This window comes from Nelumbo nucifera, chromosome 1 (assembly GCF_055504915.1).
Source record: "Nelumbo nucifera cultivar China Antique chromosome 1, China Antique-T2T, whole genome shotgun sequence".
Taxonomy (NCBI): Eukaryota; Viridiplantae; Streptophyta; class Magnoliopsida; order Proteales; family Nelumbonaceae; genus Nelumbo; species Nelumbo nucifera.
Window position 1 is genome coordinate 25,620,804 of NC_142649.1, and position 25,055 is coordinate 25,645,858.

A 25,055-nucleotide genomic window follows, 5' to 3' on the forward strand; every position below is an offset into this window, starting at 1 on the left:
AGTTCATATGCCAAGATAGGTACTGCACTTGCTTGTTCCACATCTTTTAGTCCTTGGATTGTAGACTCCTAGGTCACTACCCATATGACTGGTATGCCTTCACTTCACATTTTACCTCATATAAGTTAACCCCAAGGAAGGGCAAGTTTACTGTTACTGATGGATTTCAGACCCCTATTTCGGGTCAGGGTGAAGTCAAACTCACTCATAACCTTTCTCTTGAATCGGTTCTTCATGTGCCCCAATTACATAAAAGTTTGTTGTTTGTTAGTTCTCTTACAAAATCCCATAATTTCTCAATGACCTTTTTTCCTACCCATTGTGTTTTTTAGGACCTGAGAACGAGGAAGCTGATTGGAAGTGGGCATGAAGCTGATGGAGTCTACCTCTTTGATGGACCTTAAAAGCATGGATTATCAAGCCAAACTGAGTCTTGTTATGAGAAAATGAGTCTTTTGAAATTATGGCATTGTTGTCTTGGTCATATGTCTTTCAATTTTGTAAAACTTTTGTTTCCAAACTTATTTGACTCAATGTCATAGTTGAACCACATACTTTGCAAGTAGTAAAAGAAGTAATGTTGCTTTTCATTTGATTCATACTGATGTTTGGGGCCCATATGCTATCCTTTGCATGGGTGGGTATAAATACTTCATCCTCTTCATTGATGACTACAGTCGGTATACATGGCTCTACTTGATGAAAAGTTGAGATAAAGTTCCTATGGTGGTTCAAAATTTCATGAATATGGTAGAAACAGTTTGAGAAAAGAGTTAAGATAATAAGATCTGACAATGTCAAGTAATACTTTGAACATCATTTGCATAGATTTCTTGAAGATTGGGGTAGCTGAAAGGAAGAATAGGCATGTGGTTGAAGTTGCTTGAGGTTTACTATTTCAGACTCATGGTCCCACCTGTTTCTGGGGTGATGCTATTGAGACATCTGTGTATCTCATCAACAAACTTCCTTCAAGGACCCTTAATCTTCAGTCTCCTCATCAACTTCTCTTTCTTGATGAACTTCTTTTCAATCTCCCCCTTAAAATCTTTGGTTGTGTTTGTTTTGTTCATAATATGAGTCATTCCCAGCATAAGTTTGACCCTAAGTCAATTAAATGTGTCTTATTTGGTTACCCTCCTATCCAGAAAGGCTATAGATGCTTTGATGCTCTCTCTGGCAAGAGATATGTCTCTAAGGATGTTACCTTTTTGGAGTCCTCCTTTTTCTAGTCATCCCGTCTTTCTCTTCAAGGGGAGAATGCAAGTGAAGATTGGATTCCCTTTTGCCTTCCTATCCCTGTCTCTTCTGTTCCTCCTCCTCCCTCTCTTCCTTGTAACGATGGTATTCCTTCTCCTCCTCCTCCTCTTATGTATTGGCCTCAGTCCTAGCAGTAGTTTTTCATCAGACACAGTAAGAGGGTAGCTTTTAAAGTAGAATGCCCATCACAATATGATCTCCCAGACTCAAGTAATCTTGAACCTCTTGATAATTATATTACTAATCCTAACCTTCATCTTCCTATTGCCATTCGAAAAGGGAAGAGGGCATGCAGTAAGTATCCTATTACTAACTACGTGTCTTATGATGCTCTCTCACCTTCCTATTGTGCCCATATTTTTACCATTTCTTCTGTTTCCATCCCTTATAGTGTTACAAAGGCAATGCAATCCCCTCATTAGAAGGAAGTTATGAACTAAGAGATGGAGGCCATGATAAAGAACTAGACTTGGGAGGTTGTTCCTTGTCCTAAGGATAAGACTCCTGTTGGGTGTAAGTGGGTCTACATTGTTAAGCACAAGGCGGATGGCTCAATCGAGAGGTACAAAGCTCGACTTGTAGCTAAAGGATATACATATACTTATGGCATTAATTATCTGGAAACCTTTGTTCTAGTTGCTAAAATGAACTCTATTCATGTGATCATTTCTCTTGTTGCCCATTACTCTTGGTCTTTATATAAAATGGATGTGAAAATGCCTTCCTCAATGGGAACTTACATGAAGAAGTGTATATGGACTTACCACCTAGGGTGAGCTTTCCTAATAGTCACGGAAAAGTTTCACTTAAAAAAGTCCTTGTATGGGCTCAAGCAATATACTAGAGTTTGGTTTGACAAGTTCAAAAATGTTATCTTAAAGATTGGGTTTTCTCAATCTCAAGTATACCACACTTTATTCATTAGAAGAGTTGATGGAAGAGTAACAATGTTGATAGTGTATGTTGATGACATTGTTGTGACAGGTGATGATATTACAAGTATCTCCTAGTTAAAGTCCTTCATTGCTTCCGAATTTGAGATTAAAGACCTTGGTGATCTCTGATACTTTCTTGGCATTGAAGTTGCAAGATCAAAGAAGGGAATTTTTCTGTCACAAAGGAAATATATACTTGACTTGCTTCATGAAGTTGGGAAATTAGGGTGTAAACCTATAGAAACTCCAATTGATCCCAACCACAAGTTGAGTGCTACTAAAGGAGAAGCTCTTCTAGACAAAGGGGTATATCAGAGATTGGTAGGCCACCTTTTGTATCTCTATTTGACTAGACCTAACATATCCTACGCTGTTGGAGTGGTTAGTCAATATATGCATGAACCTAGACCTCTCATATGCAGGTAGTTAATAACCAGATGCATGAACCTAGACCTCTCATATGCATGAACCTAGCCTATTTGAAAGGATGCCCTAGTAAAGGGATGTTCTATTCTAACCATAACCATCTAAAGATTGAGGCTTACACAGATGCAGATTGGGCAGGGTCCATTGCTGATAGAAGATCAACATTTGGTTATTGTGCATTAGTCGGAGGCAATGTGGTTTTATGGATAAGTAAGAAACAATCTGTGGTTGTAGGGTAATGGCTCATGGAGTGTTTGAACTACTCTAGTTGAAGACCTTATTGGCTGAGATGGGCATCTAGTTATTGTGCATTAGTCGGAGGCAATGTGGTTTCATGGAGAAGTAAGAAACAATCTGTGGTTCCTCGTTCTAGTGCTGAGACAAAATACAAGGCAATGGCTAATGGAGTGTCTAAACTACTATGGTTGAAGACCTTATTGGCTGAGATGGGCATCCAAGCGAATATCCCAATGAGACTATATTGTAACAATCAAACAACCATAAACATTGCCCACAATCCTGTTCAACATGATCGTACAAAGCATATTGAGGTGGACAGACACTTTATTAGAGAAAAAATTGCTAGTGGAGAGATTTGCCTTCTTTTTGTAAGATCGGAAGACCAACTAGCTGATTGCCTCATTAAAGGTGTTTACCACCGAAAGTTTGCTAAGAACCTTGCTAAACTGGGCATGACTGACATATATGCTCAGTTTGAGGGGGAGTGTTGAGAAAGTTTAGGCAAGGGTGTTTTTAGTCTTTACCTCTTCCCTTTGTACTCTTTTTGTATTTGGGCACCCAAGTAGGGACCTCTTTGTAATTTCTTGTTTCGAAACATAAAATGCCTTTTGAGGGTGTGAACAGTAACAAGAACACACCACTCGACACATTCCTCTCTTCTTCTCCTTTCTCTCTTTCTTTCTTCCTTTCTCATACAAATCCTAGACTTACAATACTAGTTGACAACTACTCCAAATAAGCTACTTAAGGAGGCCAAAGTGGATAGCCTTTCAAATAACTGTTGGACAGTTGATTTAGGCTCTCTAGGTTTTTCACCAAACATGGCTTATAGATTGTTCATGTAGGGCCTACCCTAGAAAGCCAAAAGTTGTTGCACTTCAACCCTCCCAAACGAGCATGAAAGGCTCATTGAATATTTGAAATTTGAACCCTAACCTGAATATAGTTCTTGCAATGCAATCCATTACCCATTTAGGAAACAATTGATAAAATAATCCCAACCCTAAAAAAGGGAAAAAAAAGTCACAGCCAATGGGATTTTTAACAGTTAAATGGTTTTGATTCAATGTGGCGGATCTACAGACAAAAAATTTAATTCATTCATCATAACCCAAGTGAGGAAAAAATCTACACCAACATACAAGTTTGCAATCACCAAAGTGACACCAAAAATCCCTCTTTTCTGTCTTGGCCAAGGTTTCCATCAACAAAATTGATGACTGACATCAAAGTTTACTAATAAATAAACATCTTTAGTATATGTTTGATTCTGTGGGCGTTTATTGAAAAAATGCCACCACATTAGCACCACATAGGCATTGGTGTTTATAGTATATGAAACCATTTTTTGGTTTCACCGTTTATCAAATAAACATTAGAAAACTGAAACGCTTTGATTTATGTGCATGGGGCATTTGGGAAAACGTCAAATTCATGTTTACCCCAATGTCTGGGCAATTCTTGAAATGAAATACTGTTGTGGCACACTTTATCTAAGACGGAAAGTAACTTTATGGGGTGTTACTTGAAACACCCATAAAACGTCCAACCAAATAGAAAAAGCAAAAAACATTTAAAGTAGTGTTTTTCAGATAAACGTTTATCTAAAAAAACATCTCTTACGAAAACTCCCACAGAAACAAACATATGCTTAATTTGAACGGTAACACCAACTAGGGAAAAAATCTTTGTGCTTTTGGGAGGGTTTTCACGTAGGCCCCTTTGGAAGCAAGGTTAGGTTCAAAGTATGGACAATATATACTAAAAAAGTGAGGGTTTTTTTGTTTTTTGAAAGTGCTCAAAAATTGAGTTTCAAACATCTAATCTAATCAATAGTTCGATACACTTCTTTTTTTTTTTTTTTCGCTTCAACTTTTTTAAGTTTTTATTTCTGATAGTTTGCAGATAGGTACACTAAGATAATAATAACTATTGACTTCAAAAAAAGAAAAAGATAATAATAACTATTTAAATCCTTTAAAACCCAAACCCTAATGGACTGTTTGATAACAGCTGAAGTTTCTGAACTGAAAGACTTATTGCTTTGTCTTGTAGTTATTAAAATAATTAAATAATAAAAAATTCAAGGATATAATAGTCTACCCAACTTCAGTTTTAGCTGTTGAGCCAGAGCCTCCTTAAAATCTTATCCACTAAAAGACAGTGATAAGCTTTTCAGTTCAGCATCTTCAACTGTTATCAAATGGCCCCCAAGTACTGCACATTCTCCTTTAAAGGATGTCTGATTTTAAAACCATCAAAATAATGGTTTTTGAAACAAGAAGAAATTGTGTAGTATAAAAATCATATGGTTAGTGGAACATGATATCAAATAACCAGATAAGGACCTAAAAAAAAGAATAGACAGATGAAAACAGGTTCTTTGAACCAGAAATTCATGAACGCGCTTTTGGTTTCAGTTTTGGAAAAAAAGAAAAACAAACACTCATAACCCTTAACCAGGAACATGTTTTCTGTGTTTTTGCTTAAGAACCAATTTGTCTTCAAACCAGCTGGTTTTGTTTTGTTTTCTGAAACTTGCAACGAGAAAAAAAATTCATTGGTGAACAACCTCTAAACAGGTCATATAATGGAAATGTTGACTGGTGGCTCAAAGAGACCAAAAAAACATTATAGTTGATATTGGGTGGATGGATTATCCTAGGGGTCCTTGATGCAAGTTCAAAATCTCTCTCTCTCTCTCTCTCTCTCTTTCTCTCTCTCCTCGCTAGTCATGGCTTAGTAGCCCAACTAGGAACAGAAAGACGAACATAATTACTAGTGAAGAGCTAACCTAATGTTTCAGCCCGTCTTCATTGATTAGAGAATTTGATTCATATCCATTTAGGGAGGGAAAATGAACAATGCAAGTATAGTACAATCTATTCTTTTGTACAGTGTATCAGTATCCATTGTATTAATTTGGTGCTGGTCCACTATTCATATTTCCCTGAGGATGATCATGGGGTGATGCCCCTGAGAACATCTCCATCACAGATCTCCAAGCACCTGTTAGGTCCACCGGTACTTCATCTCCGAAATTCATGCTTATGTTACCACCTATTCTTATTTCAGGCTCATGAGACCCATCTGTGTTGTTTCCATCATGTGATCTGTCTTGGGTCTGCCGGCCCTGCTGATATGCAGTTGTAGCCATATTCATGAGAACGTTTGCAAAATCTGTGGGAAGGCCAGCTGCATTGAAAGGTATTGATGTGAATGGTGATGATGCATTTCGGCTCCTAGATGCTCCTGTGGACTGGTTATCTGAGTCTTGGTGATTATGACTTGTTGAACCTGCATTCTGTTGGAATGGAAAATGTGTTAACAGTACATTCAATAATTAAGTCAAAACAATCATGGGGTAGCATGCTGTTCAGCAGAATCACCAAAATAAATTGTATTACACACAAGAATGCGATAAATAATGACTAATATCTCTAGTTTTAATCACAGTTGCAGTAAAGCTATCCCCACGGTAGGAAGATTGTCTTTTCACTGCCCAAATCACTACAAAGAAGTGAAAGGTTGAGAAATGACTTTAAAGACAATGTGGAAATACACCATTTTGATGAAATGACTTTTAAAATGTTGTATAAAGACAACATCTAACTAGGTTAACAATTCAAGAAACAAGCAGAAAAAGGAAAGCTGCACAAGAAGGTAAATTTAGAAAAGGAAACTGAAAGAGGTTGAAAGATTAAAAAGAGATCTGCAAGGAGATGAGGAATTCAGTGAGAGAAGGGAAAGAAGGGGAGGCAAATAAAGGATTTTTGTGCAGGTCTCATACAAGCATTCAGAATGAAATTAGTGAGTTGGAATACGAGGGGTTTGGGTAATGCTAGGAAAAGAGCTTTAATAAAGGAATTGTTTAAGAAGGAGAATCCGGACATGGTGGTTATTCAAGAATCCAAGCTTACAAATTTTGATGTCAGGTGGGATAGAAGTGTGTGGAGAGCCATAAGGATTAGTTGGGCATGGTCACCTTCTTGGGGTGCTTCAGGGGGTCTAGTTACTGTCTGGAGGAATGATTTAGTGGAAGGAATCAAGTTATTAGGCAAATTCACATTATCTGTTAAGTTCAGGTCTCTTGAAGATGGATTTGAGTGGGTTCTAACAAACATTTATGGTCCGAATGGCTACGAGAAAAGAAATGAATTTTGGGAAGAATTGAGTGATATATAAGAGGCTTGTGAGAGGGCCCGTGGTGCTTAGGAGGCGATTTCAATGTAATCAAATTTATTGACGAATCCAATAATCCTAGATAGAATAACACCTTGAGTATGAGGAAATTTAACAAGCTAATTGCTAATTTTGGGCTAAAAGAACTTCCTCTCGCATGACAGATTCACTTGGTCTAAATTCCTATGTGCTCTAAACTAGATCGGTACCTAAGCAAATCCTATGTGCTCTAAACTAGATCGATTCCTATTTTCTACGCATTAGGAGGAGCATTGGGGTGGACTAGTCATGGAAGATTTACTGAGATAACCTCTGACCATGGCCGATTTCCATTTCAGAGTTGAGTGGAAGGGGGCTCTCACTGTTTAGGTTTGAAAACATGTGGCTATCCCACCCAGGTTTTATTGACAAAGTCAGGGATTGGTGGGTTAGTTGTGCTTCGAGGGCCAAATGGAAGGGTATGAGTTTTTATTAGGAGATTGAAAGTGCTGAAAGAAAATCAAAGAGTGGAATATTGATCACTTTAGGAGATTAGAGGTGAGAAAATAGGAGGTCAAAGACAAGGTTGAAGAGTTGGACCTCAAGGAAAATTGAGGTATTTTTGAGGAGAATGATAGATTGGAAAGGAGATCCCCAAGGACACAGTTGGAAGACATCTTAATTAAGGAAGAGATAAGCTGGAAACAAAAATCAAGGTATATTTGTTTAGGAGGCTGGTTAGTGAGAGGAAAAGGAAGAGTTTTATTTCAAAATTAGAAGTAGGTGTGGCTCTCACTCAACGAGATGAAATCTCACATGCCTTTTCATAGCATTTCAGATCTATATTTAGGAGGCTGGTTGATGACAGAATCTGGTTGGAAGGGTTAGATTGGCCTAGATTATCAGAGGGTTCAAAAGATTGGCTGGAAAGAAAAGTTGAGTTGGAGGAAATTAGGAAAGCAATATTCTCCATGGATGGATCTAAAGCACTAGGGCCAGATGGATTTACTATGGCTTTTTACCAGGGCTGTTGGGACTTTCTGAAATGATGGCGTTTGAGATGGATCTAAAGCACTAGGAATGAATCTGACTAAGAGCGAAGGGGAATTTACAAATATGATGGCGTTTGAGATGGCACAGTAGCCAATTAAATACCTTTGTCTACCTCTAGGCCATAACCCTAGGTGTTAGCTTTTGGGACCCAGTGGTGGAGAGTTTTACTAAGAAACTTGCTAGCTGGAAGAACTACATTTCCTTGGTGGAAGTATCACTCTAATCAGAGCTACCCTTGCTAACAGTTTAATCCACTGGTCTTTAGGTCCCTATGAAGTGTGATTAGGAAATTGGAGAAAATGATGAGAGCTTTTTTGTGGGATCCAGGTGAGGGGGGAAAGGGTCACAAAGTTAGTTGGGAACATGTCAACAAGAGAAAAAAATTAGGAGGATTGGAAATTGGGAAAATGGTTATGGCGGTTTTTGATGGAAAAGATAAAATCTTTTACATATGTTAAATTCATTATTTTCAAAAGTAATACTACTATAATAAGTATTTAACAGAACAATTTCATATCAATTAGTATCTAAAACAGGTTATTAACTTTATATGATAAATATTCAAGATGGAAAGCAAAATAGAAAAAACAAGGATGGAGTTTCTGTTTTATTTAATTAGAGAGAGAGAGAGAGAGAGAATAAAAAAAGAACCTCTTTATAATTCTATTCTTTCTTTCCTCTTTCTTTTTTTCTTTCTCTTCTTAACCCTTTGATCTTTTAAGTTTCAATAGTAAAACATTAAAACATAGTATAATTGATATATATATATATATATAGCATTTAATAAAATCTTTTAACACATACATTAATAAGATACAGCAATATAAATGATATTATAAAAGGCACCCACCTTGTATTTTTGTTGCCTAGGTGGGCGCATAGTCACCTAGAAGGCGCCTAGTAACTAAAAGTCAAGGCGTTTGGGTGAGGCGCCCAGCCGAGGGCGCCTAGTCACCTAGGTGACACCTTGACAACTATGTCAGAGGTTATCTCTCCTTTTTTCATCTGATGTAATTCCTTTTATTTAATCAATGAAATTTCCAGTTATTGATAAAAAAATGCACAAGAAAGAGCCTGAATTGGGGGAAGGGGGAGGCTCCATTTGGGAAGAGTGAAAATACAAACATGCTGGTTCATGAAAACACAAAGTTGGTTTAGTTTTGCATTGATAAATTTTGTTTCCTTGCCTAATGGTTTTTGGTTGTTATGGGTATAAACATGAATTCCAAGTGTGAGATAACTGTCATTTCCAATACACAAATGTACTCTTATCAAACACCAGAAAAACTGAACCAGATTGCATAAATGCATCAAACCGGCGTTTACCCTCTTCCCAAACAAAGCCTAAAGGAAAAAAAAGGAAACAGAAGCAAAGAGTGATGGAAAAAGTAAATAGAAAGGAAATGATGATAGAACTAAAAAAGAAAGACTGAATTTGGTCTTATGGAAAATGGGAGAAATTAAGAGAAAAAAAAGCTGAGGAACCAATGCCCAGCCACAATGGTCATGGTTCCCCAAAGAATTTCTTACTTTACCTTCCTACTTTCATTTCCCATTTTCATGGTATGGTTTCAACATGGAATAGGAGATGGAACTTGTGAGCTTTTGAGCCGAGCCAAATTTGAGCTCAAGTCTCTAGCTTGAGTCAAGCTCAAGCTTGAGCTTGAACTTGAGCCTAACATTGTTTTGGCGAGCTGAGCTCGAATAGCCAGGTATTCAGCTCGGCTCTGCTCGATTCCACACCTAATTACAACTTATGTCCAACAACTTATATTTATGCTCAACTTGCACAGTTATTCAGCAAATCTTGCTCTAGTAAGGCCCTTAGTAAAGTAATCAACTAGCTGTCTTGCAGATGGCATGTAGGGAATACAAAGATCTCCAATAAGTATCTTCTCTCACACAAAATGTCTGTCATTTGCATCTCCGAGTAACCAGATTTTCACCTACAAAACTATAATATCTAGTAGTAGACCATCCATTGCTAGTAGAAGTTGCAGAACCTTCCCAGTCAACATCAATATATGACTCAACTTCAAGCTTTGTTATGCTTCTTAAATAACAAACCTTTCCCCAGGCATGCCTTCAAATATCAGAAAACTCTCTCAAATCTCAACAGCCTTCATGTGAGAAACATGAGGAACATGCATGAATTGGCTTACAATGTGGATTGTGTATGCAATGTCAGGCCTAATGAGAGACAAGTCAAGAAGTTTCCTCACCAGCCTTTGGTACCTTTCTTTGTCTGAATATAGATTCTCATAACTCTTGCAATCCATGATTCTGCTCAATAGGAGTCTCTACAAGTCTACTTCCTTTGATAGATGTAAATCTCTTCACCAGACCTCACTACCTTAATTCCTAAGAAATATCTTAGAGATCCCAAACTTTTAATATCAAATTCTGAAGCCAAAATCAACTCTTGAATCTCCTTTGGACCGTTCCTAGTGACCACCATATCATCAATATACATAATTATGTGGTTACCCTTCCCCCATCCTACTTTAAAAATGTGGTTATCTCTCAAACCAGGCCCTAAGAGAATGCCTGAGACCATACAAAGCTCTTTTTAGTTTACACACTTTCCCTATTGTGTCATAACATGGAGGAACCATGTAGACTTCTTGCAGATTCCGGTTCAAGAAGGCATTCTTGACACTTGGTTGATGTAGTTCCCAAGAGTAATTTGTTGTTAGAGACAATAATACACGTATAGCTTTCAACTTGTCAACCGGGGAAAAGGTCTCCTTGTAATTTATTCCCTCCTATGTGAACCCCTTTGCAACCAACTTAGCTTTGTATCTTTCTACATACAGAATCATTTACTTTGTAGCATTTCATTGTATACACCCATTTGCAGCCAACTATGCTCTTTCAATAGAGCTCTCATTTACTCATCCATTGCTTCCTTCCATTTAGGTTCAACTATAGCTTCAAAATACCTGTAAAAGTTGGAGACAGAATACCAAACAAAAGTGCAGAAACAAAGAAACAATAGGCAATGGATAAATGTGAGTAAGAAACAAACCTATTTATGGGATGGATAATATGCAAGTCCCCCCTTGGGAGGTTCAAAGAAAGATTGTGACTCACAAAAAAGTGTCACCTTTAGTAATAAATTTCCACCCTGTATGTGGATTAAAACATTTGTACTTTTTTGTGTAGTTGATTAACGTTAAAAGACAACATGAATAGCTTTTGGATTCAACTTTGTCCTTTCAGGATCCCTAATATGTATAAAACAAATATAGCCAAAGACTTTCAGAGGTAAAGAAAACTGAGGTACACTTGGACAGAGAATAGAAATAGGAGTTTTCATACCAAGTACCCTGGATGGAATCCTATTTATTAGATAGGTGGTTGAAAGCATTACATGAGACCAGAACTTCTTTGAAACCTTGTGTTGAAATAAGAGAACATGCACCGTCTCCAAAAGATGTTCAAAGAACAAACTAAATGAATTTTTAAGTACTCAGCTGCATTGCCAGACCTGAATTGTTTAAGTTTCTTTTCAAATTCAGTCTCAATCATCTTGCAAAAGATCATAGTGATTTTAGGAACTTCATCACATTCTCTTATCAAATAGATCCAGGTATATCATGAGAAATGATCAGTAAACCTAATAAAATAGTGATATCCATCCATAGAGGTAACAAGTAAAGTGAAGAACCCCACACATTAGAATGGAATAAACCAAAATGAGTAGTGATATGAGTAATAGAACTAGGATATTTTGTCTTTCAATGTTTGGACAATTGACAAACATCACAGAAAAGACTCTCAACAGACACATTTTTAAATAATTCCGGTAACAAAACTTCTAGGAACTGAAAAGGCAGATGGCCCAATATGTCATGCTAGAGATAGACCTCTAAACTTGACTCAATGAAGGCATTGCTATTACCGGTAGCTACCCAAAGAGTTAATCCAGCATCATCCTTAAGATAGTAGAGACCTCCAACATCACAACCACTCCCAATCATTTTCCCCACCAGCCGGTCTTGGAAAACACAATGAGTAGGAAAAAAATGTCAAAATACAATCCAGGGTTTTTGTTATTGGGAAACAACCTCTCTGTATGTACAGTGGTAAGGCTGTGTACATCTGTCCTCCCCCCCCTCCAAACCCTGCATTGGTAGGAATCTCATGCATTGAGCTGCTCTAATAGAAACAAAAAGCAAGTTTTTTTTTTTGGTAATTGAAACAAAAAGCAAGTTAGTAGCAAAATTTGGGAGATGCAAAGCAGATTTAAGTAGGAGGTCAAGGTTCAAAGTATCAATACACCCCGATATGCCACAAGGGGTGTACTGACACTTTGAACCTTGTGCTCATATTTCTTTTTAGTTTTTTATTCTAAAATATGCCAAGGGGGTTGATTTAAAGGCCATAGTTTTCAAGGCACCAAGGTGAGGCTAGGCTACAGGGGGCACCTTGTCGCCTAGTTGCCTAGGCAATGGATTTTTTTTTTTTTTTTTAAGTAAAAAACATATATTCTAGGGTAGTTCCCTAGGTTCCAAAACTATATTTCCTAGGGGTGAGCATAGTTCAGCTTAAACCGAATAACCGAATCGAAATTTTGGTTTCGGTTCGTTTGGGTATATAGTTTGGCTTTGGCCTTTTATTACAGTTTTATAATCCTTGGGTTTCGATTTCAAGTGCGGTATTTAGAGGTTCGATTAACCGAAATAACTGAACTTCTAAGGGTATATTAGTAATTATATAGGTCTTTAGGCCAAAACCCAAAACCCTCGAACTTTTACTTTATTCTTTGATTTCTTTCTGACTTTTTGTATATTGTACGTTTGTATCTGTCGACTGTCGAGTCTTCCTCTCCAAGACTCCAATTCTCCGTCTTCCCTCTTTCTAAAGCAGCAAACTCAACCTCCGGCATCGATAAATGACGACAAGTGAAGTCTCAGGTATTTAATATTTATCGTTTATTTTTTTTCTTTTTCTTCTTCCCTCATTCCCTGTAAGTTTTTTTTGACTTTCTGAATCACTGAAGCAACAAACTCCAGCACCGATAGACAGTAGAAAGTGAAGTCTCAAGTATTTATCGTTTATTTTTTCTTTTTCTTCCCTCATTCCCTATAATTATTTTTTTACTCTCTGAAGTAGCAAACTCTAGCACCAATTGGTTATAGCCATATTAAATTCAACCAAGAAAAAGTGAGAAAAAATACATATGAAATGTTTGAGAAAACCACATGAATCATGATCACTGAAATGGATTTTCGGTTCTAAGAAAATCAACCGAAATAACCAAAAAAAAAAAAAAATTGGTTCGGTTTGTTTGGTTTTGGAAGAATTTGGTTTCGATTTGGTCTTTGAAAATACTACATTGGTTTTTAAAAGTTCGGTTTGTTCGGTCGGTTTTTAATTGAACAAACCGAATGCTCACCCCTACTATTTTCTTAATAATTATCCATAATTTTCATAAGAAAAGAATAAACATCATGTTAAAGTACAGAGAATCAACATATTCATGAGAAGAAAAAGAAGAATGAAAAGAACATTCAAACAATATAGGGGAAAAACCCTATTTTTGTTATAGGAAAAGAAATTCTTTTCTTAAGATAAATAAAGAAGAAAATTTTATTAAAGGAAACGAAAGAAAATATAACAGGTGACAAGGAATCACCTGAAGACCCCATAATTAAACCCAACCTCCCGGAAGTCAATAAAGCTCAATCAAATCAAAACAAGTAAACTCAAAAACCTCCCATATACAAAAGCCAAAAGAAAAGGCATATACCCTTCAAAAGACTTATCTCCCATCTTTCCAAAGCCAATTAGGCAGACCACCCAAAAACCCCTTACCCTATGCAATCCCCACACCCTTCCTTCCAATCCTTCATCTATAGGAATCACGACTGTTTTTTTCTTCTTCATAACTTTTCTTGTCTTCCTTACCCTTTTATTTATGCCAACCCCAAATAAATCTCCCCTCAATCTAGCAAATACTGTTGAAACTGTCACAGTTCAATTCTTATTTTGGTGCTTAAATCTCTTAACTACAATAAGGACTATCTTATCAATCTTCTTCTTCCCCTCAGTTTCGTTAATCCTTTCTAGTTCTATGATGGCATTCTTCTCAAACATTTTTTATGCTGGCAAGTCCACACCCTTCTCCCCTTCCACAACCGAACCTCTAAATCCTTCTCAAACATTTTTTATGCCAACCCCAAAAAGCATTCCCTGCAAACTCCCCTCCACCCAAGAAAAAAAGGCCAATTTTATACTTATCTCCAATTCCTTGTTGATGATTGTATTTACATCGGATTTTTTTTCCAACCTCATGTATTTCATCCATCAAAGTCTCGCCTTCTGCATCATCTCCTAAGTCGTTGTCAATAGTTAGCGTACCATAACCTCTTTTCCTATGGTAAATCTTTGTTTCTTCACTCCCAACACATTTTCTCTCTCCCTAACATCCACTTCATCATTAATCTCACCCACGTCCTGCTTCTTCCCCATTTTATCCTCCACTTCATCCTTTTTTTTTTTTTTTGAGAAAAGGCAATGTAACAACATTACATATCCTCCGCTGTACTTGTACAAAGTACAAAGGCTCCCCAACTAAACACTTTAGAAGGGGAAATAGCCCAAACATAACAGCATTACATATCCTCCGCTTCATCTTCGTTTACACCCTTTCTAAAATTTCTCGTCTTCTCATCCTTATTCTTTCCAACCAAGCTCTCCATACCAACATCCTCTCCACCTGCAGCCCCCTTGCCAAACATTTTTATTGGTTCAGGTTTTGAAGTCTTTAAGGGTTCAATACAGCAGTTAGCAATGTTTATGTTGATTAAACCCTAACAAATAAGAAAATAATAAAAAGAAATTAGTATATAAACACACAAAATGAATATTTTAGTTTAATAACGCCAATTTTATAATTATCATCTCAAAGAGTTAAGAATACAAAAGTATTTTATAACACAACATACAAAACTGCTTGGCGATTAGGCTATTTAACATTTAAAAAATAAAGTTTTGGGAAAAGCCTTGAAAAAGGTGTATCAGCTACCTGCTGATACAGGTGTAATGTGTTACTTTAAACCTTGTAGGAGGTTCTCCCCAAGCTAGATGTCTCCCTTCTTAGGATAGTGGAAAGAAAACCATTGGCAATTCTAACTTTGTCTTGCCCAGAAGAAAGCTGATAAGATGAAAACAAGGATAATGTGTTCATCATATGCTCATAAGTTCTTGAGTTGAAAACCCAAGAGCATCTAGATGGGGACGGAATAGTACCGTTGGCAATTCTAACCTTGTCTTGCCCAAAAGGAAGCTGATAAGATGAAAACAAGGATGATGTGTTCGTCATATGCTCATAAGCTCTAGAGTTGATAACCCAAGAGCATCTAGATGGGGACGGAATAGCACTAAGTGTACAAGCTGTACCTATCTTGCAAAGGAAGAGGAGGAAATGGAGGAAAGTTTCAATTGTGCTATAACCCAACTAAGAATTACCTCTTCGGTTGTGAATTCAGGAAAATGACTAGAGAGAGAAGTGGTCAGTCCCAATAGAGAAGAACCAATGTGATTGCTCTTTTGGGCATTATCTTCAACATTTGAGTTTAGAATATATCCTAATGTATTTGGACCCTTGCAGGACTTCTTATCTTTTCTCAGGGCTGCTGTTTAAGTTGTGGGGTGTAAAATCCAGCATGTATCCATGGTGTACTTTTCCCTTCCACAGTGAGAACACTTGAAATTCTTCTTATCCAACATCACATTAGTAATCTATAGGCTGGACAGATTTGGATTCTCAATGTTCGCACCCCCATCACCAGTTCAAAAACCCCTAGAAGTTACCTCACTATTGTTGGGAGATAGTTGAACCTCTAGTCCCTTGAAACTCACTTAAAGGAAGCAGAAACAAGAAGTACCTTTTGGTTTGAGTACTAGGAGAACACTACCATCACACAACAGGAGAGGTAAAACTCCAGAAACACCTGGGCTGCAACTTCCTACAATCTAGAATTGATTGCAGTCACTTGGACAGCAGCTCTCTCCTCTTGAACCAAAGTGCTTTCACAGTCTAGCTTCTAAACTTGCAATAAATCAGGTCTCCCTAGTAGTCAATTGACAGCTTAGGGTCTCCTTGGCCTTAAATCTCATGGTAGAACCCTAGAAAATGAAAGAAAAATCTGGAGAATTATGACCAGAACTACGGTTTTAGAAAAAATAGCTGCTGAAATTAAGAAAGTAAAGGAAGAAGATGAAAAGAAGAGAAGAAAGGTGAAATGAACGGGTTCTAATACAGTTTCAGGTGTTCTGATATCATGAAGATCATTAGCCCAACATTAGAAAAGGAAGAAGAAGAGAAGTGAAAATAAGGGGTGGCAGATTCTCTTCTTACCAGCCCTACATGTTATCTTTTATATTAGAGACTAATGAAACATGAGATTACAACACTGCTCCTGATTAGGTGGCAGCAATAAGAAAGAACTTAAAACAATTGTAGGCCCAGGTCCACTCAGCCCAAATGCAGGAAATAAAAGGAATGACAATGTAGGCTGTTGAAGGCATTTTTTTAATCCAAATAATATTTAAATAAATTAGAACTCAAATAAGTGGGTTGGATAGTCTGCTAGCCAAATCATTAAAACTATAAAAAAGTATCCCGTATGGGAGTTCCCTCTCTTTAAGTGGGGAGTTTCCTCTCTTTAAGTGAGGAGTTCCCCCTCTTTAAGTGGGAGGGACAGGTGTCCTTCACCTAGGAGGAGGAGGTAGTTACATAACTACCTCACTCCCTATTTAAGCTTCTTAAGGGGAAGTTAGAAGCACGGACAGAGAGACACTCTTTGGAGAAAATTGTCACAAGAGATTCCTAAAAAAAGCACAGAAAAAGAGAGAAGAAAAGAGAAGTGCTCGAGGGAAGGCAGGGAAGGAAAAGTCTGACTAATACAGGTAGAAGAAAGGAAAGTCCTTTCTGTGAATACTTTCTATATATGTCTTCTGCTATGTATCCTTCTTTCTCTCTCTTTTATTTTCACTTTTGAGAAAGGAAATAGAGGGAAATAAACCATCTACACTATGGTCCCTCTTTTAAGACAATGTTAGGGATTAAACCATCTACAGTCTAATTCTCGAAGACTGATTATGGTTCCCTTCAAATGAAAATGAAGAGTAGAGGGAAATAAACCATCTACAACCAGGTGCCTCTACTTGGTTGATTATGGTCCCTCTTTCAAGACAGTTAGGGATTAAACCATCTTCAGTCTAATTATCGAAGGCTGATTATGGTTCCCTTCAAATGAAAATGAAGAGAAGAGGGATGAAAATCGTCTACAATCAAATATTCAGTTTGATTGACTATGGTTCCCTTTTTGTATGCAAAAATCCAAGGATTAAGGCTGTCTACAATCAGAATTTCATCTGATTGACTACAACTTATTGTGAAGAAAGGAGTGAGAAGGAAATTTTCTTTGTATTAAAAAGAAAAGAGAAATGTATTGCTGTATAGTTTCTCAATTGTATTTTCTTTTTCTTTCTTCTCATTCTTGTACACTTGATGTAAAAGAAAAGCAAATGAAAAGTTCTTTTAAGTACCCTATTGTTGTTTTCTTTTGTTCTATGCATTCATTTTTCCAAGTCAGAAACAAAAGGTGTTCTCTACTTTCTTGTGGAGATGTAATTTAGGGGAACAATCCGTATGATTCCCTGAATGGGCCTTACCCAAAATAATAAAAACTCAATCACTTGATTGAGTGAATTATGTTGCATGAGAATTTATTAAAATTTTCACACCAACATAGGCCCACGATTATAACTTAAGCCCATAAACTTAATGTCCCACAACAAGAATAACAGATCATGCTATTAAAATTTATGACCTGTTGGCTCACCTCAACAGATTAAAGTATATTTCTAGGGATTATATCACTTATTAGGTAGATAAAGTTATTGGGTGATGGATACAGGTATCTGCATCTTCTCCAGAAAAAGTACCATTATTTTAATGGTGTCCCTGGTTGTTCTAACGGTGAAGCAGGAAAAGGAGACAACTATACAGATGAAAGAGATAGTAGGAAATGAATATTGAGCTAGCTCAATGTGGTAATCATGTAAGTTAGGCGGCCAATGACATTTTTACTCCACATATCTAAAATGCTATAACCAACTTATGTTATAGGACTATCTCTTGTTCTCCATATAGTGTCGGTAGTGTTCATTGGGGAATATGTATGTCATGGAAACTATCTCTTGTACTCCACATAGTGTTGGTAGTGTTCATTGGGGAATATGTCGATTCCGGTAAAATTTCGTGTCACTACCCATGGAAATGGAAATATGTTGTGGAAATATTAGGGAAATTAGGGACATTTTAAACCATGATCCAAAGTGCATGCTGGCATTCTCTTAAAATTGTCTTTCCGATACACCTTGCATTTCCAATACTTTGAACCTAGGTAGGAACTTACAGCTTTCACTGTAATGCATGCATCTTGTCCATTGAAAAGGTAAAGAATGCTTCTATTTAACTTAAATGTGTCAAGAACCACAGGTATGACTATGATGCCCACAAAGAGTGAGCAACTATACAGTGGTACAAGAATCCCTGTGATATGTATGTACAGAACAACTCATCTTTGCACCAAATAAATAAATCATGATTAATGAGGAATAGAAAGTAACTACCTGACCATTTCCAGAACGTTGCATCTCTTCCTTCAGTTTTTGTTCAGCCACCTATGATTAGAAATGAAAAAAAAAAGATTAGCTCATATGAAAAACGAGGACAGTGTGGGTGTGGGTGCGTGTGTGAGAGAGAGAGAGAGAGCAAAAACAGTGACATGGACTGTGTGTGTGTATGATTAAAACAATAGGGGAACTGTGTGTGTGTATGATTAAAACAATAGGGGAAGGAACATAGACAAACCCGGATATTTTCTCTTATGGAATCACTGTTTGGATCCAACTGTAAGGCTGCATACATGAGATGTCAAATCAAGAACTAAGTAGCATTCAACTATTATAACAAAGTATGGTAATGGCAAGATAATGATATTTCCAACAAAATCAGTAGTTCAATAGAAAATGTTTCAGAGAGATTTGCTACTTAGAAAGTATATAAGATTCATCTACAAGTTTAGATTGAAGTCTGGTGTTTTTTTTTGAAGAAAAGGTAAGGTATCACATTATATTTTAACACTGTAAAAGATAATGTTTACATGTAAAGACCAAGTATATACAACCAGTAACTATACATCTAGAAGTAGAGCCACTAAAACCAAGGCACTCCATACAAAAACAGATGAAAAAAATTTTACTCCATATCAGATCTGTGTATCAACTGAATAGGATATTATATTAAAAAAACTGGTAGTGTGGAATTTTCCTGAACAGGTCATTGGCTTATAACCAAGCGTGTAGAGTACCCACAGCCTGGATTACCACATCCTCCACAGTTTCTTTCCTTCCTATGACCCAACTGACCGCTAGGGAATTATACTCCATAGAATCTTTCCCTTATGGTTTAACCCCACCAACGTCCAAGGACTCAGCAGGTCAAATAGGCCCCTCAGCTGACACCAACTGACATTGAACAGCTCACAGAAGTGATAGCAATCCTGCTGTAGAGAGGCTGGGCCAAATGGGCCCTAATCTTCCTTTTTTTGCTTATACTTTAGTTGTAGTTGTAGCTGTCTTTTATGTTAATGGGCCTGTTAACTTTTCTTTTATGTTTTTATGAGCTGGCTGACCTATTAAAGGCATCACTGTAATTATACTATTTTTTCCTCATTAGAATTAATAAAAGTGATTAGGGGACTGGAGAGAGGTCAATGGACTCTCTTCTCCAACCTTTCTTGTCTCGCCATCTCCTTATGGTTCAGCACTTTTCTCTCTCTCTATTTTCAGATTAAATCTTTAGTCTTGCAGGGTTATTTCTCTTATCCTGCAATGCACGAACAGGTGGTACACTGACTCTTCACTCCAGGCACACATCACACATTCCAAAGACTCCAGTACCAGTACCAAACACCCCCCACCCCCCCCCCCCCCACCCTTGTTAGCCAGTCCCTTAGTAAGGCATTTCCCTCTTACAGTAGGTCACACTATGAAACCAACCATAGTTGGGATGTGTATTCTAGTTTATATAGAGCAATACTTCTCACATAAAATTGCAATCTAGCCAATTTCAGGCTATGATACCACTAGGGGTGCTCATAGTTCGGTTACCGAACCGTGGGGCATTTTTTGGAATCGAACTGGTACTACTGGTTTTTGGAAAACCGGTAACCAGAACCAAACTGAAGCCATTTGGTTAACCGATTGACCAGTTCGGTTAACCGTCGGTTCGATTATAAATAAAAATATTATAAATATTTAATTTTTACAATATATATTATAAAAATATAATAAAAAATTATAAATATATATAAAATATTATATTTTAAATAATAAATATAATATAATATATTATAAATATATATTTATAAATAATGCATATTTATTAAATTATAATTTATAAAAAAATATAAAATATATATAATATATATATAATATACATAAATACATATAAAAATATATAGAAATATATGTATACTGGTCGGTTCAATTAATCGTCGGTTTTCTATATTGGTTAATTGAAACCGAACCGGTACCTTTGGTTTTTAAAAACACCGAAATGATCGGTTCGGTTAACCAATTTTTCGGTTTGGTTTCGGTCGGTTTTTCCGATCAATTCGGTTTTTTGGTTTTTTTGCTCACCTCTAGATACCAGGGCTTTGCATATAGGCTCTTTACCATTTCTTTGGAAAATATGATTCCTTATTACAATTTGGCTATTAAAAAAAGTTACAGACTATACCACACTATACATTAGGTGGAATTTTTTTCCAACCGGTGCTTTGAACAAGTGTATGGGCTTTTGATAAGATCACTTCGATATTCTGAAAACCTGAGTTGGTTCGAGGGGGTTCACCCTCCTGAAAACAGAGTATAGTAGAGGAGAGGAAGAAGAGAGGAGGAGAGATGGAGGAGATCATTAGGGTTTCATTTTTCATGCCCAGAATCGGTGAGGTAATACAATACTTATACTCTCTCTTCAGCCTCTCCTGCACATGGCTTGACTGAGACGGCTAACTAACTGGAGGGACGTGGCCCCCTCACGTAAACAAACCTCAATGGCGGTTGCACATGGGAGATTGAGTGCTTCTCTCGTGCTTGGCCTGGCTGCTGCATGTCGTGGGCCTGGGTCTCCTGTGATGGGCCCGAATGGGTAGTCGAGGGCCTATCAGTCCCACCCTCTTCAAGAAACACCTTGTCCTCAAGGTTGATGTGAGGATATTGGTCTTTCAGTTTGTCATAGTCCTCCCATGTGGCATCTTCTGGTGGCAAGTTCTTCCACACGACCAGGGCCTGCTTGTGTAACTTCTTGCCCATTTTGACCCACCTTATATTTCTGATTTGTTGTGGCTCAATCAATATGTCCCCGTCTTTAGTGAACTGTGGGAGGGTTGGGCTGACCTTAGTGGTAGGACTTAGACATGGTTTCAGCATGCTGACATGAAAAACTGGGTGTAATTTCGAGCAAATAGGAAGCTCTAGTTTGTAAGCTACCTGCCCTACTCGTTCAATCACCATGAATGGGCCAAAATACTTAGGATCTAGCTTCTACCAAACCCGTCGGGCTACCGAAGCTTGTTGGTAAGGCTGGAGTCTTAAGTAGACCCAATCCCCCATTGCAAATTCAAGCTCCCGATGATTGTGATCATAGGCTAACTTCATGCGCTGTTGGGCTTTCTACAAATGCAGCTTGAGGGATCTCAAAATCTCATCTCTGTCCAATAACTGGGCTTCTACCTCAGCCATTGTAGAAGTCCCCTTCTCGTAAGGAAGCACAGCTGGAGGATCTCCCATAAACTATTTTAAATGGAGTGGTCCCTGCTGAAGCTTGGTATGTGGTGTTATAACAATATTCGACCCATGGCAGCCAATAAGCCCACTGTTTGGGCTTCTCTCCGATGAAACAATGCAAGTAAGTTTTAAGGCAACGATTGACCACCTCGGACTGCCCATCTGTCTGGGGGTGGTAGCAGAAAAATAAGAATCTCAGAATTTGCTCATAAAGAGGGGGTCTCTGTCGGTCAAGATAGAGTTCGGAGTGCCGTGCAATTTGGCTACCTCCTGGACATAAGCTCGAGCCACTGACCACTGTGGAAGCTGTGTATGGCTGTGGTAGCGCCAAGAAATGAGCATATTTGCTCAGGCGGTCCACAATCACCAGGATCACCGACTTCCCTCCCTGCTGATTTAGGCAACCTGGTAATAAAATCCATGGTAATGTCTTCCCATACTCGTTCTGGAATGGGTAAGGACTGAAGTAGACCTGCAGGAGACTGGGTGCTATACTTGTGCTGCTGGCATATGTCACAACAGGCCACATAACTCTGAACCATATGTCTCATTCCCCTCCAATAGTAATGGCTCGCTATCCTCTTGTAGGTTCTGAGAAACCCAGAATGCCCACCTATAGTCGAGTCATGAAATAACTTGAGAAACTCCTTCTGATACTCTGATTTGCTGGCTACTACCACACGACCTTTATAGAAGAGTGTAATACTAGTTACAGAATACCCTGGCACTAAAGTGGGATCCTTGCTCCATTGGGATCAGATCTGGCTGAGTTCTGGATCTGATTGTGCCTCCTGCTGGATGAGGTCATACAAGGGGTAATTGGGTTTAGACAGGCCCATCAGCTAGAAATCTTCTACCCTGGATAGTGCATCTGCAACTGCATTTGAAGGCCCAGGTTTATACTCAATATGAAAATCGTAACCCAGAAGTTTGTAGGCCCATTTTTGCTGTTCTGGGCTGAGAATCCTCTGCTCCAATAAATGTTTAATGCTTTGGTGATCGGTTCGCACCGTAAATCTCCTTCCCAGAAGGTACACCCTCCATTTGTGTACTGCTAAGGTAATCGCCATCAACTCTTTCTCATATGTGGACTTGGCTTGGGCCTCGGCTGATAGAGCTCGGTTGAAGAAAGCCAATGGTTGCCCATTCTGCATTAAGACTGCACCAATCCCCTTCCCTGAAGCATCAATTTCCACCACAAAGTCTTTACTGAAATCTGGAAGAGACAAGGTGGGAGGCGATGTGACTGCCTTCTTAAGAGATTGGAAGGCCCCTTCTTCCGCCTCGTCCCATGTAAAGGATTGTTTCTTCAACAACTTAGTGAGAGGTGCGGCCAACATACCATAACCGGCTATGAAACGTCTGTAGTAACTAGTCAGTCCAAGGAACCCTCTAGGTGACTTTTGGTTCCGTGGTCTAGGCCAGTTGGCCATGCTTGAAACCTTGTCTGGGTCTGTACAAACTTTCCCACCTGTTATTATATGCCCAAGGTAATGAATATGGGTCTGTCCAAAGGAAAATTTAGTGGGCTTGGCAAACAAGGAGTGCTACCCAAGTAGGTCCAGAGTGCGACGCAAGTGTGTTAGGTGTGAGGCCCAGGTGGGGCTGTAGATAAGTATATCGTCGAAGAAAACCAATATATAGCGTCACAAATACGGTCTGAAAATGTCATTCATGAGCCGCTGAAAGGTAGCTGGTGCGTTGGTTAAACCAAATGGCATAACCACAAATTCGTAGTGCCCATCCGACGTCCAAAAAGCTGTCTCATTTATATCTTCTGGGTGGGCTCGGATCTGGTGGTACCCGGACCTGAGGTCCAGTTTGGAGAAGAAGAGGGTCTGGCCCAACTCGTCAAACAACTCTTCTATCAATGGAATGGGATATCGGTCCTTCATAGTGATGTTGTTGAGGGCTCAGTAGTCAACACAAAATCTCCATGTCCCGTCCTTTTTCTTTACTAGTAAGACAGGTGAGGAGAACGGGCTGTTACTGGGCCGAATGAACCCTTTATCCAGGAGTTCTTGGATCATCTTATCCACTTCTACCCGCTGATAATGTGGGTACCAATATGGGCGGACATTTGTAGGAGGTGCTCCTGGTCGGAGTACAATCCTGTGGTCCAGCTGTCTCGAGGGGGGGAGAGCAGATGGCTCTTGGAATACGTCCTCGTATTCGCTCAGGAGCTGTTGGAGTTGGTCCTGCTGCTCGGGTTTCTGGGTTGTAGTATCATCAACAGTCAATGTTGGCCCAAGAGGCATGGGGCCCATACTCATTAGCAAGGGGGTATCCGAGACAGGTCTGGTTCCCCTTAATATGCAGGTGAGTTCTTCATGTTGGAACTGCATTGTAAGGTCAGCCCAATTGCACATTACTAGGCCCAATTATTGAAGCCATTGGATGCCCAGAACTATATCAGCCCCTGAAAATTCAAGGGGGTGCAGGTCTATAGTGAAGAGGTACCCCTGAATTTTAAGCCTAACTGATTTACATTTTCTCTCACATCTGATTCCTTGCCCACTGGCCACGTTAACAGCAAAGGGAGCTTTGGGTTCCACATCCAACCCGAGTCTCCGGGTCAACCCAGGGGTGACAAAATTTAGAGAACTTCCACTGTCGATTATGATAGCCACTTTTTGGGCCTGAACCCACCCTTCCACCCTCAGGGTACATGGGCTCTGACATCCCGATAGAGCTTGCAAAGAAATCACATAATATTCAATTTCCGTAGTTGGGACTGCTTCATTGGTTCCAACTTCCGGTTCCCGTTCACAGTTGGCACCCTCCTCTTCAACCTGCAATAGGTAGAGGTGTGGGGTCTTGCACCGGTGCCCTTGGGGAAATTTTTCGTCACAATTGTAACACTACCCTTTTTCTCGATAGGCCTGCATCTCGGTCCAGGATAACTTCTTGTAAGGTACTACCATGGTCTCGGGGTTCTTGGGTGTTGGGGCTTCTGGTTTAGTGCCCGGGGTGGGAAGTAAGGGTCCTGGAGCTGAATCTGCTCGACTGGGTGGGTTCATAATAGGGGTCCAACTGCTGGACCAATCGGTCTAGTGGTTTTTCTTAATCGGTTTAGCCTGTCTTCTTGGAGTTTAGCTAGCCAGATAG

General features: G+C 38.7%; 1 protein-coding gene across 4 annotated transcripts in view; it reads right to left on the minus strand.

Annotated features, from left to right (window-relative positions):
- Positions 1 to 5,636: 5,636 nt before the first annotated feature.
- TPR8 (Tetratricopeptide repeat (TPR)-like superfamily protein) overlaps positions 5,637 to 25,055 on the minus strand; it is a 123,788-nt gene continuing 104,369 nt past the window's right edge. For all 4 annotated transcript variants that reach the window (XM_010245563.3, XM_088896237.1, XM_088896239.1 and 1 more), the window contains exons 8-10: positions 18,967 to 19,013; positions 18,726 to 18,776; positions 5,637 to 6,165 (exon numbers count right to left, since the gene is read on the minus strand). In XM_010245563.3, the coding sequence (XP_010243865.1) occupies positions 5,779 to 6,165; positions 18,726 to 18,776; positions 18,967 to 19,013 (485 nt within the window). In that variant the 3' untranslated portion in view covers positions 5,637 to 5,778. The remainder of the gene's footprint in view (positions 6,166 to 18,725; positions 18,777 to 18,966; positions 19,014 to 25,055) is intronic.